We start from the raw sequence: 13,285 nt of genomic DNA, 5'->3' as shown, positions 1-13,285 counted from the left end.
ACATCTCAAATGTTCTTTTGCCTGCAAACTAAAAAACAATCCATGAATGATCCATGTATTTTTGTGCATGTGTGATTTTAGGTTTACCCTTCCTCATGTTCTATAGCTTACAGTTTTATAAGGCCGATGGGTTTGTTTGACTAATTGTTTATAATGTTCACAAGGGCACCAACAAAGCAAATTAACTTCCTATTTTTACTGAACTGTTTTCCCTATGGCATTTTTCATGAAAAAATCAATGAAATTCAATGATAATTAACATTATCTTCCACTTTACATTTTTGTAGAAACACACTACATAACAAATAATAATTTGCTGCCTTTGTTTATATATTCAGAATATGTGAATAAGTAGTCTGTCATCAGTGTCGGTTTTCTATCCTTTCTCCCTGCTGCATGTTGACCATAAGCTCCCCATCCAGAGCCAATATTTTCACAGTTGTCTGGGTTTTTTAATAGCAAAAAACTTTTATTTAATTCAGTAAGTGCTTTTGCCACTTCACTTGTAGGACTTCATCAGAATAAAATAACATTCAGAAAACTTCTGTCTCTATTTTTGTGTCTTTCGGCTTATCCCGGTTAGGGGTCGCCACAGCGGAACTCTTGTCCGCTATTGACTGGCAGTAGTGTTTTACATGCTGGCTTGCCGGGCCTAACGTACAACCTTCAACGAAGGAATGGATGCATGTCGTCACACAGAAGACGCTCTAACTGAGAATCGAACGGGCAACGTCTAACTGTGAGGCGATAACGCTACCGCAGCACCACCAAACTTCTGTCTATATACATTCCTAAATAATTAAGTAGTAATTAATAATTAATAACTAATTAATTAATTAGTCTACCAATAAAATCTTAAAGACGTTTAACCCAGCATTACATGAAAATATACAGAAAATAAATTCATGCATAAGTAAAACAGTAATGACTAATGTTAAAAGTTTAAAAAATACATTCACTCCCAGCTATTAAAGAAACATACTCATACTTTTAAAAATCAACTTGTTCTAAAATTAGTCTTTTAGTTTATAGTTTAGCTGTACGGAATTTTAAAACTGGGTGAACTGATATGTGGCCATTAAAACCAGGGGGTGTAAAAGCATTTAGTTTAAACTCCCATAGCAGTTCTTTATACTCTAGCCTATTCTCTCAATCCCCTCCCCAAATTCTTGATTTCTACCTACTCCAGAATGACAAATCTAAATTCATTAAGAGAAGGTTCAAATAAAGTGTGTTTAAACAAAGCATTGTTGACATTCTTGTTCTTAATACTGTATGCATGCTCATATACTCTCTTTCAAAGTGTTCTCTCACTTTTCCCCCCACATAAAAACATGAGCACTTAGTACAAATAGCTAAGTAAACAATTCTTTAACTTCTGCAATTCCTTTTTTGAATTTAACATTGGTTTTAAACATATTATCCAGTTTTATACTTTCTTCCACAAAGATATGAGGGCATTGGTTACAAAAAACACATTTCCTGGTGCTTTGTCTACAGTGTGTTCTCTTGTAACCATATAGTTATTAATTACAAACATACTCTTTAAATTCTGTCCAGTTTTAAACACAAATTTTGGACCTAGTCCAACTGCCCCTGGAACCACAAGATTCAATGTTAAAATATTCCAGTTCCTGTTGATAATAGCCTTTACTTTTGGGGAAGTGTTGTTGAACTGAATCACCATTGCCTTTTTCAAAGTTTTTGGGGTCACTAATGGGGGAGATCTTTATTCACACTACCACCCCAATACCTAATAATGGTTTGTATTTCTTGTCCCACTAATCCAAAACATCCCCACTAATTTTGTCTATAAATTCTTTAGGATATCTTCTATCTAAAAACATCCAAGAAAGTTTATCTATTTCTTGAATAATGTCATCCCTTTCTGAAGTCATCCTTACCACTCGAATGCATTAACCTTTAACCAAACTTTTTTTTTCTGTGCAAATGGACGAGCACTACTAATTAGCAGGTATACATTACTGAAGGTGGGTTTCTTGCAAATTTTAGATTTGAAACTCTCTTCAATAGTATGTTCAGTCATGGTGTCCAAATAATTAATGCTATTCCTGGCGTAGTGATATGCAAACCTTAGTAAAGAAGTAGAATCATTCAAATATTCAAGAAACTTAGAACACAAATTTCTGGTCCTTCCCACAAAATAAAAATATCATCCAGGAATCTTAACTATAATTTTATATACTAATAAAATTCTGTACAAAAAACAAAAAAGTTTTCCCAGGCTAGAAGAACTACATTAGCATAGGTGGGGACGTAGGCTGTACCCCTCGTCACACCCTTCACCTGCGTAAAGATTTCTCCCTCAAAGAACAAAGTATACTTTTTTAGCACCAAGATGATTAAATCTGAAATTGAATTAATTTGTTCAGTACCCAAAGCTTTAAAGGATACCAAACTATCATAAAAAAACTTAAACCTTTTTTTAAAGGCACTGAGGAAAATAACTCTACCATATCTATCATGAGGAATCCCACTGTAGAGGTAGCCAACTGTGGAGTTAACCTCCCTGAAAAGTCCCAAGAGTCCTTCATGATATGGAATCTATTTTTAAAACTAGGTTTCAAGTAACCTAAATAAACACAGCCAATGGGGGAAGTTGACCCACTAACTGCCACTATTGGTCTAATTAGTGGGCACTCCAAATTCTTATGAACTTTAGGGATCCCAAAAATAAATGGAATAAAAGGTTTGTTCACTTTAAGAGAATTGAAAGTAACTATGGAAACTCTCTCTCTCTTCAATCAATAAATCTAATAAGAACTTGAAGTATTTCGGACATTCCACAAGAACAGTCTGTGACATCGAAGAGTACTATTCCCCCTTCTTTGTCTGGTTTCATGATGTGAATATTTTTATCGTGAGTTAAAAACCCTCCGGGGTATCTCTTTCTTTAATGGTCAAATTATAAAACTTCTTGAATTTTTTACCACTAGCCAGTTTATAGATTTTCTCTATACAAGTGTGTTCAAAGGCTTGTATAACCAGATGCAAGGGAGGGATTGAAAATTAAATGCTGTTACTTTAAACACGTTTCCTGATTGAGATGCATTCTTCAAATTAACAGAACCATCTGCCTCAGGACCTGAAAAGGTTTTGCCATGTCAGTCTGTTCATTACATTACAAAGAATCTCTGTTTTCATTTTGCATATTTTGCATAACTTCCATTCAGTCATTTGGTATTCACTATTGCAATAGCACTCCTTTGTATTAGCTATTACATTAACTTTCCCCCTTCATATACTAATCCAGATGACCATCAGCTATGCATGTTGTTCCAAATACTCCTACCTAAAGTGTCCCCAGTACTTTTGCCAGGGCTGAGACAACTGTTGGCATCACCACATTGGGAATGGAAAGGGGACACACAGAGCAAAGCAACTTGGCAGCATCACATTTGTTAATTTAGTATGCTAGGACACTTTTTATGTCCTAGCTTGGTGGGGCTGCTTAACATCATCCACCTCACCACATGTAATATCAATTAGCTCTTACTCCCACTATGCTAAATTCAACAGCTATCTACTGTGCAATTACAGCAGTAACCCCATCTCCAGGGAGTGCTAAATTGCATGCAGGAACCTCACCCTCACTCACAGAATGGGCAAGCCAATGATTAACACTCTTTCTCACCCTTTCCCACCCGGCAGCACACAAGCCCCTAACTAAACTTGAGATGTCATAGTCAGGGCTCCCTCCCCCTGTGTCATGGAAATAGCTATATTCAAGACATTTGTAATCAGTAGTTTATCAGTATTTGTCTTTACTGATTTTTTTTTTCATTATGCAAGAAATTAAATTTGGGGGTTATGGAATGCAGGTGAGACGCAGACACTATGTGCCCTATACCCACAGATGACAGAATCAAATTCTGGCTCCAGGTATTTTGTGTACCTGAGTCTACCTTGAAAAATGGCTATAAACTCAGAGGGATTTATTCAATTTATTTATTTTATTTTATTTATTTAACATTTGTATACTTGTAAAGTCTGAATGGGACACAGCCCATTTTCAGCAGAGGTCCAGGAAGAAATGCTCCATATGCACATCTTTGGAAAGTGGGAGGAAACTACAGCACCTGGAGGAAACCCACATGAATGCAGGAGGAGCATGCAGACTCCACACAGATGGCACCCCAGCCGAGAATCAAATCGGAGAACTCTTGTTGTGAGGTGACAACACTAACCGCTGCACCACTGCATCATGAGATAAATTAGTAACATCTCTGGAAAAACAGACTTCTCTTTTTTTTTTTCCGGTAGACTACAGGACTCCTGTTAATTGATGACTCATAAAAATCAATACAACATTTTGTTTTAACCCAGCTTCAGTACTGTTTTTAAATCACTGAATGATTAATGAAGTACAACTACTCTGTGTGAATGACCTTTGCCAATACGTCTTCTTGGTGCATTGAATATGTACAGGTCAAACATGCTAAAAAACATTTCAATACTGATTACTCTGTAGAAGGGTTCACACAACAACTGCATGATGACCATGACTCTGCAAGTAACCTATAACACAGACAAAGTATTTTATTTTTTTTATGTAATTTAACTCAAAGCAAAATAAAAAGTGAACTGACTGAACAGAAAGAAATCAAAAGTTGGTGACAAGAGTCACATGCATGATGTTAGAAAAAGTAGTGAGACATTTATTAGTTTAAACTGAATTATTTCTATTAGAAAGAACCAACAGCAAAAATGGGCAAGTTTAATCAAATTATTTAAAAAGTATGTTTTTTATACAAGGAATTAAATTTATAAGACAAACTAAATTACCTGAGCACTAGACACAATTATTTTTGTAACATAATTGTTAGGAAAATAACATGCATTGCTAACCATGGTTAAAAACAGTGGGCAGAGTGTGATTCATTGTTTCAGGCAATAATTTATTCTCTGATTTAATGTTATGTAAAAATTACTTGCCCTTAATAAAAACACCATGATTACAGGGCTAGATCCAGCAGAAGGCAAACTAGGTGGCTGCCTAGAGCACTGTGCTGGCTAGGGAGTGTGGATATGCAAAAATAAATTAAAAAAAAGTCTGCTCCTAAAACATTTAATTTTAAAAATATTTTCCTGCTCATTGTCACTCTTAAAGGCTTGCCTCCTTAACAGGCAATGCTTCTCCTTAGTGTATAGCTCCTGTCCATTTCATTGGCTGGAGCTCGGGTCACTTTTCAAGGCATTGCCTCCTTAACAGGCAATGCTTCTAATTAGTGTATAGCTCCTGTCCATTTCATTGGCTGGAGCTCGGGTCACTCTTCAAGGCTTGCCTCCTTAACAGGCAATGCTTCTCCTTAGTGTATTGCTCCTGTCCATTTCATTGTCTAGAGCACGGGTCACTCTTTGAGGCTTTCCTCCTTAACAAGCAAAGCTCCTTCCTAGCATACTGCTCCTGTTTCTTTCACTGGCTGGACTTAGTACATACAATACCCAGGAAATTGGCATGTGATGTCAATGTGAGAGGTGAGAGGATTTTTTATTTTACAGCAGTACAGAAGTTATTGGATTTTTTTTGCAGTGAACAGGTCGTTTTTGCAGCTCAGAACAAGGTGGAGGGGGAGAATGTCTTATTTTACAGCATCACAGTTGTTATTGGACTTTTTTGCAGTGAATGGGTAATTTCCCAGAACAAGGATACCAAATGGGAAAACACAGGTATTTATTTTCCAAACTGTGTGTGCATGTCTATGTGTTATGTAATGCTTCAGTTAGGGAGCACTGACTATTTAAGTGACTTACTCAGAGTTTCAAATCCTACTACGGTGGTGGTGCTGCGGTAGCGTTGTTGCCTCACAGTTAGACGTTGCATGTTCGATTCTCAGTTAGAGTGTCTTCTGTGTGTCGACATGCGTGAATGGGCGTTCCTTCGTTGAAGGTTGTGCATTAGGCCCGGCAAGCCAGCATGTAAAAATCTACTGCCAATCATTAGCGGACCGGAGTTCTGCTGTGGCGACCCCTAACCAGGAAAAGCCAAAAGACAATTTACTCAGTCTCAAATCCTGCACCATAGATACAGGACACAACAGCCTTAATCCCTCCACCAACTGCAATATCTCCATCTGCTGCTTTTTGTTTTCATTGGTAAATCATTGAATAGTAAAGTCAGTAAATGTCAGTCACTAGAGTTTCGCAGGCTTGTGTTTCAAAAATATGTGTTAATGTAAAAAGCTGTTATTCTGTTAACTTTTTAAGAGATTCAGAGTAATATGCTGTTATCTGCCTCCAGTTTTGCAGAACATCTCTGATTTTGCTTAATATTTATGCCATGTTCTTTGGATATGATCCTTGGATTCCATAATGTTGGCCATGTGTTTATTATTTAGCAGTGAATACACTGGACAACAAGCAGTCTACGAGTTAAATGTTAATATTTTAACTATAAATACATTTTTAATGTATCTTGTTTTTGCAGGCTCACAGATGTGAAATGCTCTGTGTTTGGGCTACAACAGTTTGTCTAGCACTTAGTAAGATGAGTAAAATTATAATTAGCTAAAGAACTGCATCATGTAGAACATGGTTCGATTCCTTCAGCCTTTATTTGTTTTGTGACTCTACCAAGTTACTTCACCATACAGTACTCCTGGGCTGCTCCAGGAATGGGGCACTTGTGTCCAGTGGACTCTCTTGGGATATTAGCAAATTCATTATACAGTTGTCTTTTGAATTCCTGCACCTTTCATATAGACACTAATTAGTACTTCACTGCATGCTATCTGAGTATGAATCCCAGCATGTCTCTTGTAGTTTAATGGGTTGACAGATGCATTTTTGCTAAATGTGAGTTTCAAGGGAAGAGATGTTTACTGTTTCTCATGCTAAGTTTGTTTTCAATGTGGGAGTGTTTTGTTTTGTTTAGAAAATGGCTGTCAGTATTTTTCTTTACAATTTGAAATAAAAGTTTTAAAAGAAATCCACATCTCTGTAATAATTGTAAAGGTAAAGTAGAAAATATATCTACACTGACAGTTTTGAACAGTGTTTATGGTAATTGGGGAGAGATAGCACTAAACAGGATATTGGTATGGCTGACAGAAGGCTGAGTCATTACCTTTCACAGCGCCCCACTTGTCCATGATTCAGCTCAGTTGACTGGAGGTGTATGTTGCCACAGTGCAGGATTATTAGCAATACAAGTAGCTCAGACCTGTACTGAGTGATGTCAGAGGGGATAGCTATTCTTGATGACAGAGAAGACATAAGGAAATCAAGAATGAGATGTAGGTGTCATGCAAACATGTAAGTCCCCCCCAAAAAAGTATGTTATATGCAGTAATATTTTTGATTTTTGCATGACTTGTGAGTTCTTGAACAAAAGCTGCTTTAGCATTTATATTGTCTGTAATTGTTTTGCTTTATTCATTGTACTAAGGAATGAACTAATTCATTAATCAGCCTGGATTGTGTAATATAGTCCAAACATGTTGCGTTTTAGTAGTTAAAACATGTTGCATTTTAGTAATATATTTTTCCAGTACCTTATTTACAGCATCCACAAACTGCAAAGAGGTTGACATTTGTCAGATCATATTGGCTGCATTATTTAGAGTGATGATCAGCACAGTCTGATCTTTATCATACATTATTTAGTCATTGTTGCATATTACTGCAATACAGTCTTGGCTACAAGATTGGATTGTAAAGGATTTCAGCATTTAAATAAAACCTGACAGTTAGTGCAGAGGACTAAAGCTCTGACTTGTTAATGAGCTGATTCTTGTGCCAAGGGTGCAGGGTTAGAATCTTTCCACTTTCATTTACCTGTTGTGTGACATTGAACAAATCACCTAACCAAATAGTACTTTCAAGCAATTGGGAATTTAGGCTAGGCTCCTTAATGGTCTCCAGGACTGCATGTCTAGTAACTGTGAACCTGCTGTCATTGCTTGCCAGTCATTCCCTATTACACTGCTGATCTAATTCAGGAAATGTTATGGCAATATCACTACCACGCCATTTTTTAATGTAACATATTGGGTTAGCATATTTTATCAGGTAGTTAACACTTCTTATGCTCTCATAAATACTCTTCTGTTTAAACTGTGCTACACATGGTCAGTTATTATGGTATGATGCTAGTGATCTTTATACAGTTTCATGTCGTTTATCCAAAGCTACCAATAAAGTACATATAATTTATTTCTTCAAAACAGTAAGGGATGTACACAGTCAACAAAGTGGCTATACCTGCTAACAAAGTTAGGGGGCTCTCTGTGGACAAAAGTACGTTATGCTCTCATCATCAGGTCTGTGCACGTGTGTATGTGTGTGTGTGTGTGTGTGTGTGTGTGTGTGTGTGTGTGTGTGTGTGTGTGTGTGTGTGTGTGTGTGTGTGTGTGTGTGTGTGTGTGTGTGTGCGTGTGTGTGTGTGTGAGAATTAAGCTGGAATATTTTGGCTAGTGTGTGCTTGTTTAAAATAAATTTAAAATATGTCACTTTGGTCATTATTGTTATTATTTTGACACAAACATCTGAGAAGGAAGCAGACAATGTAGCTATAATTTTGGAGATGTCTTTAAATAAGAATGTCTGACTCTGCTGAGATGATAAAGTGAAATAGTCATTGGTTTGTCTTTGCAAGAAAAATGTTCATTTGTCTAAAGCAAATTGGAATACTTTATTGTGGCCATTTTTATCGCAATCAGACATGTGTTATGTAAACATTCAATAAAGTGGCCATAATTGTTGAGTACAGATATCAATGGATTATAATGACAGCAGCTTGAACAGTCTTTTCTAGCTGAAATGTTCTGAAATGGGTACTTTTTGTCATTATTGGTTCATACATTTTGTTTCAGTGCTTAATAAAAATGTTCTATACTAAAAATTTAAAACTCACTCTAACAAGTGTTCATATATTAAACAAGAAATTTAAAACAATCAGGAAGGTGAATTGAAGAAAATATGCATTTATGCATGCACCTAATAATGCATACGGGGGCCCAAGGCCCATGGTTTGAAAGCAGCTCAATATACATTTAAAACTCCACTGTCCAAATCCATTTTCAATGAATGTAAGCTTCAAGGGAATACAGGTTTGCAGTTGCTAATGCTAAGTCTGTTTTCCATGTGAGGCTGTTTTATTTAGCAAATGACCATCAGTGTTTGTACTATAAAATTTGAAATAAAAGTTTTAAATTGAATAAAAATCTCTATTACCATTGCAAAAGTAAAGAAGAAAATAGCATGCACCCTGACAGGTTTGAAAAGTCTTTATGGTAACTGGAGAGAGAGACAGCCAAGTAATGAGACAGTGGAATGGCTTTGGGGAGTGTTGGGAAGTACTGGTCCATTGCCCTGCTTAGAACGCCATTTGACCAAGATCTATCTCTGCATGATTATCTAGTTCAGGGTTCACGTTACATATTGACATCAAGGGGAACGAATCCCATCTTCTTGATAAATTTGGACAGGAACACAGGATGAATTTTCTGAAAAAGCATCTAAATAAAAAGCAGTATTATTTCAGAATAGTTCAACCCTTATAAAGTATCGTATGTATGTGTATAGAATTTAAATATTTTCCATGCACAATAGTAAGAGAAAATATGGCATCAGATCATAACCGTCATTGTGATCTGTATGTATAGAAAAATAATGTTGTGATTTATTTTGTGTTTTGCTTTCTTTTATTTTTTACAGATTCTAAATAAGTATGATTCCTGGGTTTCGTTCTTAAGCAGTGTACGATACTGGATGGCTTTCAACATTGAGCGTGCCTGTCAGTCTTATTTTGGGTGTGTACAGTGCATCAGTGGTCCACTGGGTATGTACCGGAATGATCTCCTACAGCAGTTCCTCGAAGCTTGGTATAATCAAGAATTTATGGGATCAAAATGTAGCTTTGGAGATGACCGACATCTGACAAACCGTGTTTTAAGCTTGGGGTTTTCCACCAAATACACTTCCAAGTCAAAGTGCCTGACAGAAACTCCAACAAAATACCTAAGATGGTTAAATCAGCAGACACGATGGAGCAAATCTTATTTCAGGGAATGGCTATATAATTCCTTGTGGTTCTACAAACATAATGTCTGGATGACTTATGAAGCAGTGGTCACTGGATTTTTTCCTTTCTTCCTAGTAGCAACAGTAATTCAGCTTTTCTACAGAGGAAGAATATGGAACATCCTCCTGTTTCTTATGACTGTGCAATTTATCGGCTTAGTGAAGGCAGTTTTTGGTAGCTTCCTGAGACGGGATATCACCATGCTCTTCATGTCTGTCTACTCAATACTTTACATGTCAAGTCTGCTTCCCGCTAAAATGTATGCACTTCTTACAATTAACAGTGCCGGATGGGGAACATCAGGTCGGAAAACCATTGTTGTAAACTTCATTGGCCTCATTCCAGTGACAGTATGGTGTACAATACTTCTAGGTGGGATTATTTATACCATATATGCAGAGATAAAGACTGGGATAGAGTTTCTAGAAGTCATACTAATTTTTATTGCTGTTGGGGTATATGTTTGTTACTGGGTAGTAATGTATATTCTGTACTCCGTCTACGTACTCAAGTGCACGAAGTACAAAAGTCGAAAGGAAATCCGCTGTTGTATTATGTGAACAATTCTAGGAAGAAATCATGACAGGACAATTCTTTCACAAGAGAGCATACTGTACTCCTGGGACATTACATCAGTGGTCTAAGGAACTGCAAACCTGAACTTAACACCAACAAACATGTTGTAAATGTATTCACAGCATCACAATTTAAACAAACTAGATTGACATAAATCACTTGAATGGTTACAGATGCTCTAAAAAAAAATCACACAATGTCTCAAGTTTGGCTGCAAGCCCTCAGTGAAGTTTCATTCTAGCTGTAAAATATACACTTTACAAGCTATTAATCCAGTCAACCCCAAAAATGCACTTTATAAGGACAGTGCAATTAGAAGTTACAGTGTTTACAGCAACAAAGTTATTACAGGCACAAAATCAGTAGTAGTAGTAGCATATTAACATTTAGAATGTCGATGTTTTTTGGTCGACGCTGTGAATGTTGATATTTGGGCGTTTCAATGAAATTCTGTACACCTATACATACCTACAAATATACATATACATATATACATATCTATAGATATATATATTTAGAGAATGGAAGACCTGTACATTGGCACCGTGACTGGAGAACAAATGTTGTCCAGCAGGGTGGTAATGTACAGGTAATGCCTGCTGAAGAATGAGTCCACAGCTTCATGGCAGCGTATTAAGCTGCTGTGGAGCTCAGACTGAAAGTAACATAATGGTTGCCATTATTTTATGCTCGCTAAGCAGCACTTTTATTGTTTAGAGAGTATAAAATAAAAAAAGAAAAAAAAAAGAAAATTTTAAAAAATTAGAAAGGTGTTTATGTCTGTGTGTGAGTACATGCATGCATGAGATTGTGACTGAGATCGATAACAACCCATTATTTTTCACTCACTAAGCAGTGCTTTTGCTGTTTAATGAGCGTAAAAGTAAAAGAAACATAAAAAAGAAAGAAGGTGTGCATGTATGTGTGTGTTTGTGTATAAGTTTGTGTTTCTGTCTGCCTGTGTTAGTGTATGTATGTGTTTGTGTATAAGTTTGTGTTTCTGTCTGCCTGTGTTAGTGTATGTGTGTGTTTGTGTATAAGTTTGTTTCTGTCCACGTGTTAGTGTATGTGTGCTTGCGTGAATGAGAGTGGAAGTGTGTGTGTGTGAAGACTGAGCGCAATCGAGCAGTGGCAGCAGCACTTAAGAGGTTTGCATACCTCTTGACCTCTTAGCTCATCTTTATCTTATCTGGATAAAGCCTAAAATAAAGGGGGAACAAAGGCTCAAAAGTAGGAACAGATACTACTCTTATAAAATTACAAAGTGATTTGAATAACAGGATGTGTGTGTCAGCATGCATTTTCTTACCCACAACTGTGTTTGGTTGGGGGGGGGGGGGTTAAGATCAATCAACCAGTGGCAGCAGTTGAGGTTTGCATACCTCTCATCCTCATTGGTCAAGAAATATGAATAAAGCCTAAAATAAAGGGGGCACAATGGCTCAAAAGTAAGAACAGATTTTAAATACTGCTCTTATAAAATAACAGAGTTGTTTGAATAACAGGATTTGTTTTAGCATGCATTTTCTGAAGGAAATAAAATCTGAACCTCAAATGTATGTCATTATTTAATGACTTTAATCCCCAATGACTGGAAAAAAAACGCATTTTAGGAGTAAATATCTGGATATTTTTGAAAATGTTATATTTTAGATATAAAATACTTCCTCCAACACCATTTACATATACTACAGCAAGTCTGAAACATTAGGCAGGGGAACTACTTAACATCAAAAATGTAAATAAAAAATAATATAATAATAAAAAAAATAAATAAGTAAAATACAACAATTTTTACATACAAGCCATTCTGTAAGCACAATAATGCCCTCCAGGGTGTGTGTTACTGTGTAAATAATGCCCTTCTAGGGCATCAGGCCTCATAACACCCTTGGGTGGGCAACATTTACACAGAAACCCACACCCTATTGTGCATAAAAGGGTAAAAAGGTCTCGCAAACTATTCAGTACAAACTGATATAAAAGCACAGCCAAGCTAGAGTTTTAACTGTGTAATGCCTTAAACCTCCTGTAATGCAGACCCATGGAATATATGCAAATGACCCCTTAAGAACATAGCGTGATTCAGCTATATGGCTTCTGAATGCCCATATCTTTTTCCTTATTAAATCTTTATAGGTACATTGAAGACAATAACGTAAACCCAAACCCCACTGTAGACATGCATGTTTCAGCCTTTCGAGTGATCACATCAGTACAGTCTAAGTGGATTGCTATACTTCAGAAAAACAGAGCTTAAAATCAAGCCTGATGTTCATAAATATTAAGGTACCCATGAAATATCCCAAAAGGTAAAAAGGTCACAAAGATAAACCATTCAGTGAAAATTGCAAGAAAAACCCAGCCAAGATACAGTTTTAACCGTGTAACATCCGGCTTGTCTGTGAGACCTGTTTACCCTTTGGTTTGGCTATTACTTGGGATATTTTACAGACACCTTAATGTTAATGGACATCAGGCTTGATTTTAAGCTCAGTGTTTCTAAAGTATAAACAAACAATCCACTTATACTGTGCTAAACCGCAAAAGCGCTGCTTAGCAAGCATGAAATAATGGAGGCCATTATGTTACTTTCAATCATAGTTTAGACACCAGCTTCATACCAGCTGAATGGAAAACAGCCACCGTTATTCCCTTGTACAA

The 13,285-nt window shown here is 36.5% G+C and overlaps 1 protein-coding gene across 1 annotated transcript in view; it reads left to right on the top strand.

The window, feature by feature from the left end:
- The window catches only part of LOC122817383 (hyaluronan synthase 2-like), a 150,352-nt gene extending 139,114 nt beyond the window's left edge, over positions 1-11,238 (top strand). The window contains exon 3 of the mRNA XM_044090574.1: positions 9,679-11,238. Within this exon, the coding sequence (XP_043946509.1) occupies positions 9,679-10,605 (927 nt within the window). The 3' untranslated portion in view covers positions 10,606-11,238. The remainder of the gene's footprint in view (positions 1-9,678) is intronic.
- Positions 11,239-13,285: the final 2,047 nt, after the last annotated feature.

The sequence above is a fragment of the Protopterus annectens genome, chromosome 12.part0 (assembly GCF_019279795.1).
Source record: "Protopterus annectens isolate FY-2018-M chromosome 12.part0, PAN1.0, whole genome shotgun sequence".
NCBI lineage: Eukaryota > Metazoa > Chordata > Ceratodontiformes > Protopteridae > Protopterus > Protopterus annectens.
Note: the sequence above shows the minus strand (reverse complement) of the source record. Positions and strands in the feature narration are given on the sequence as shown.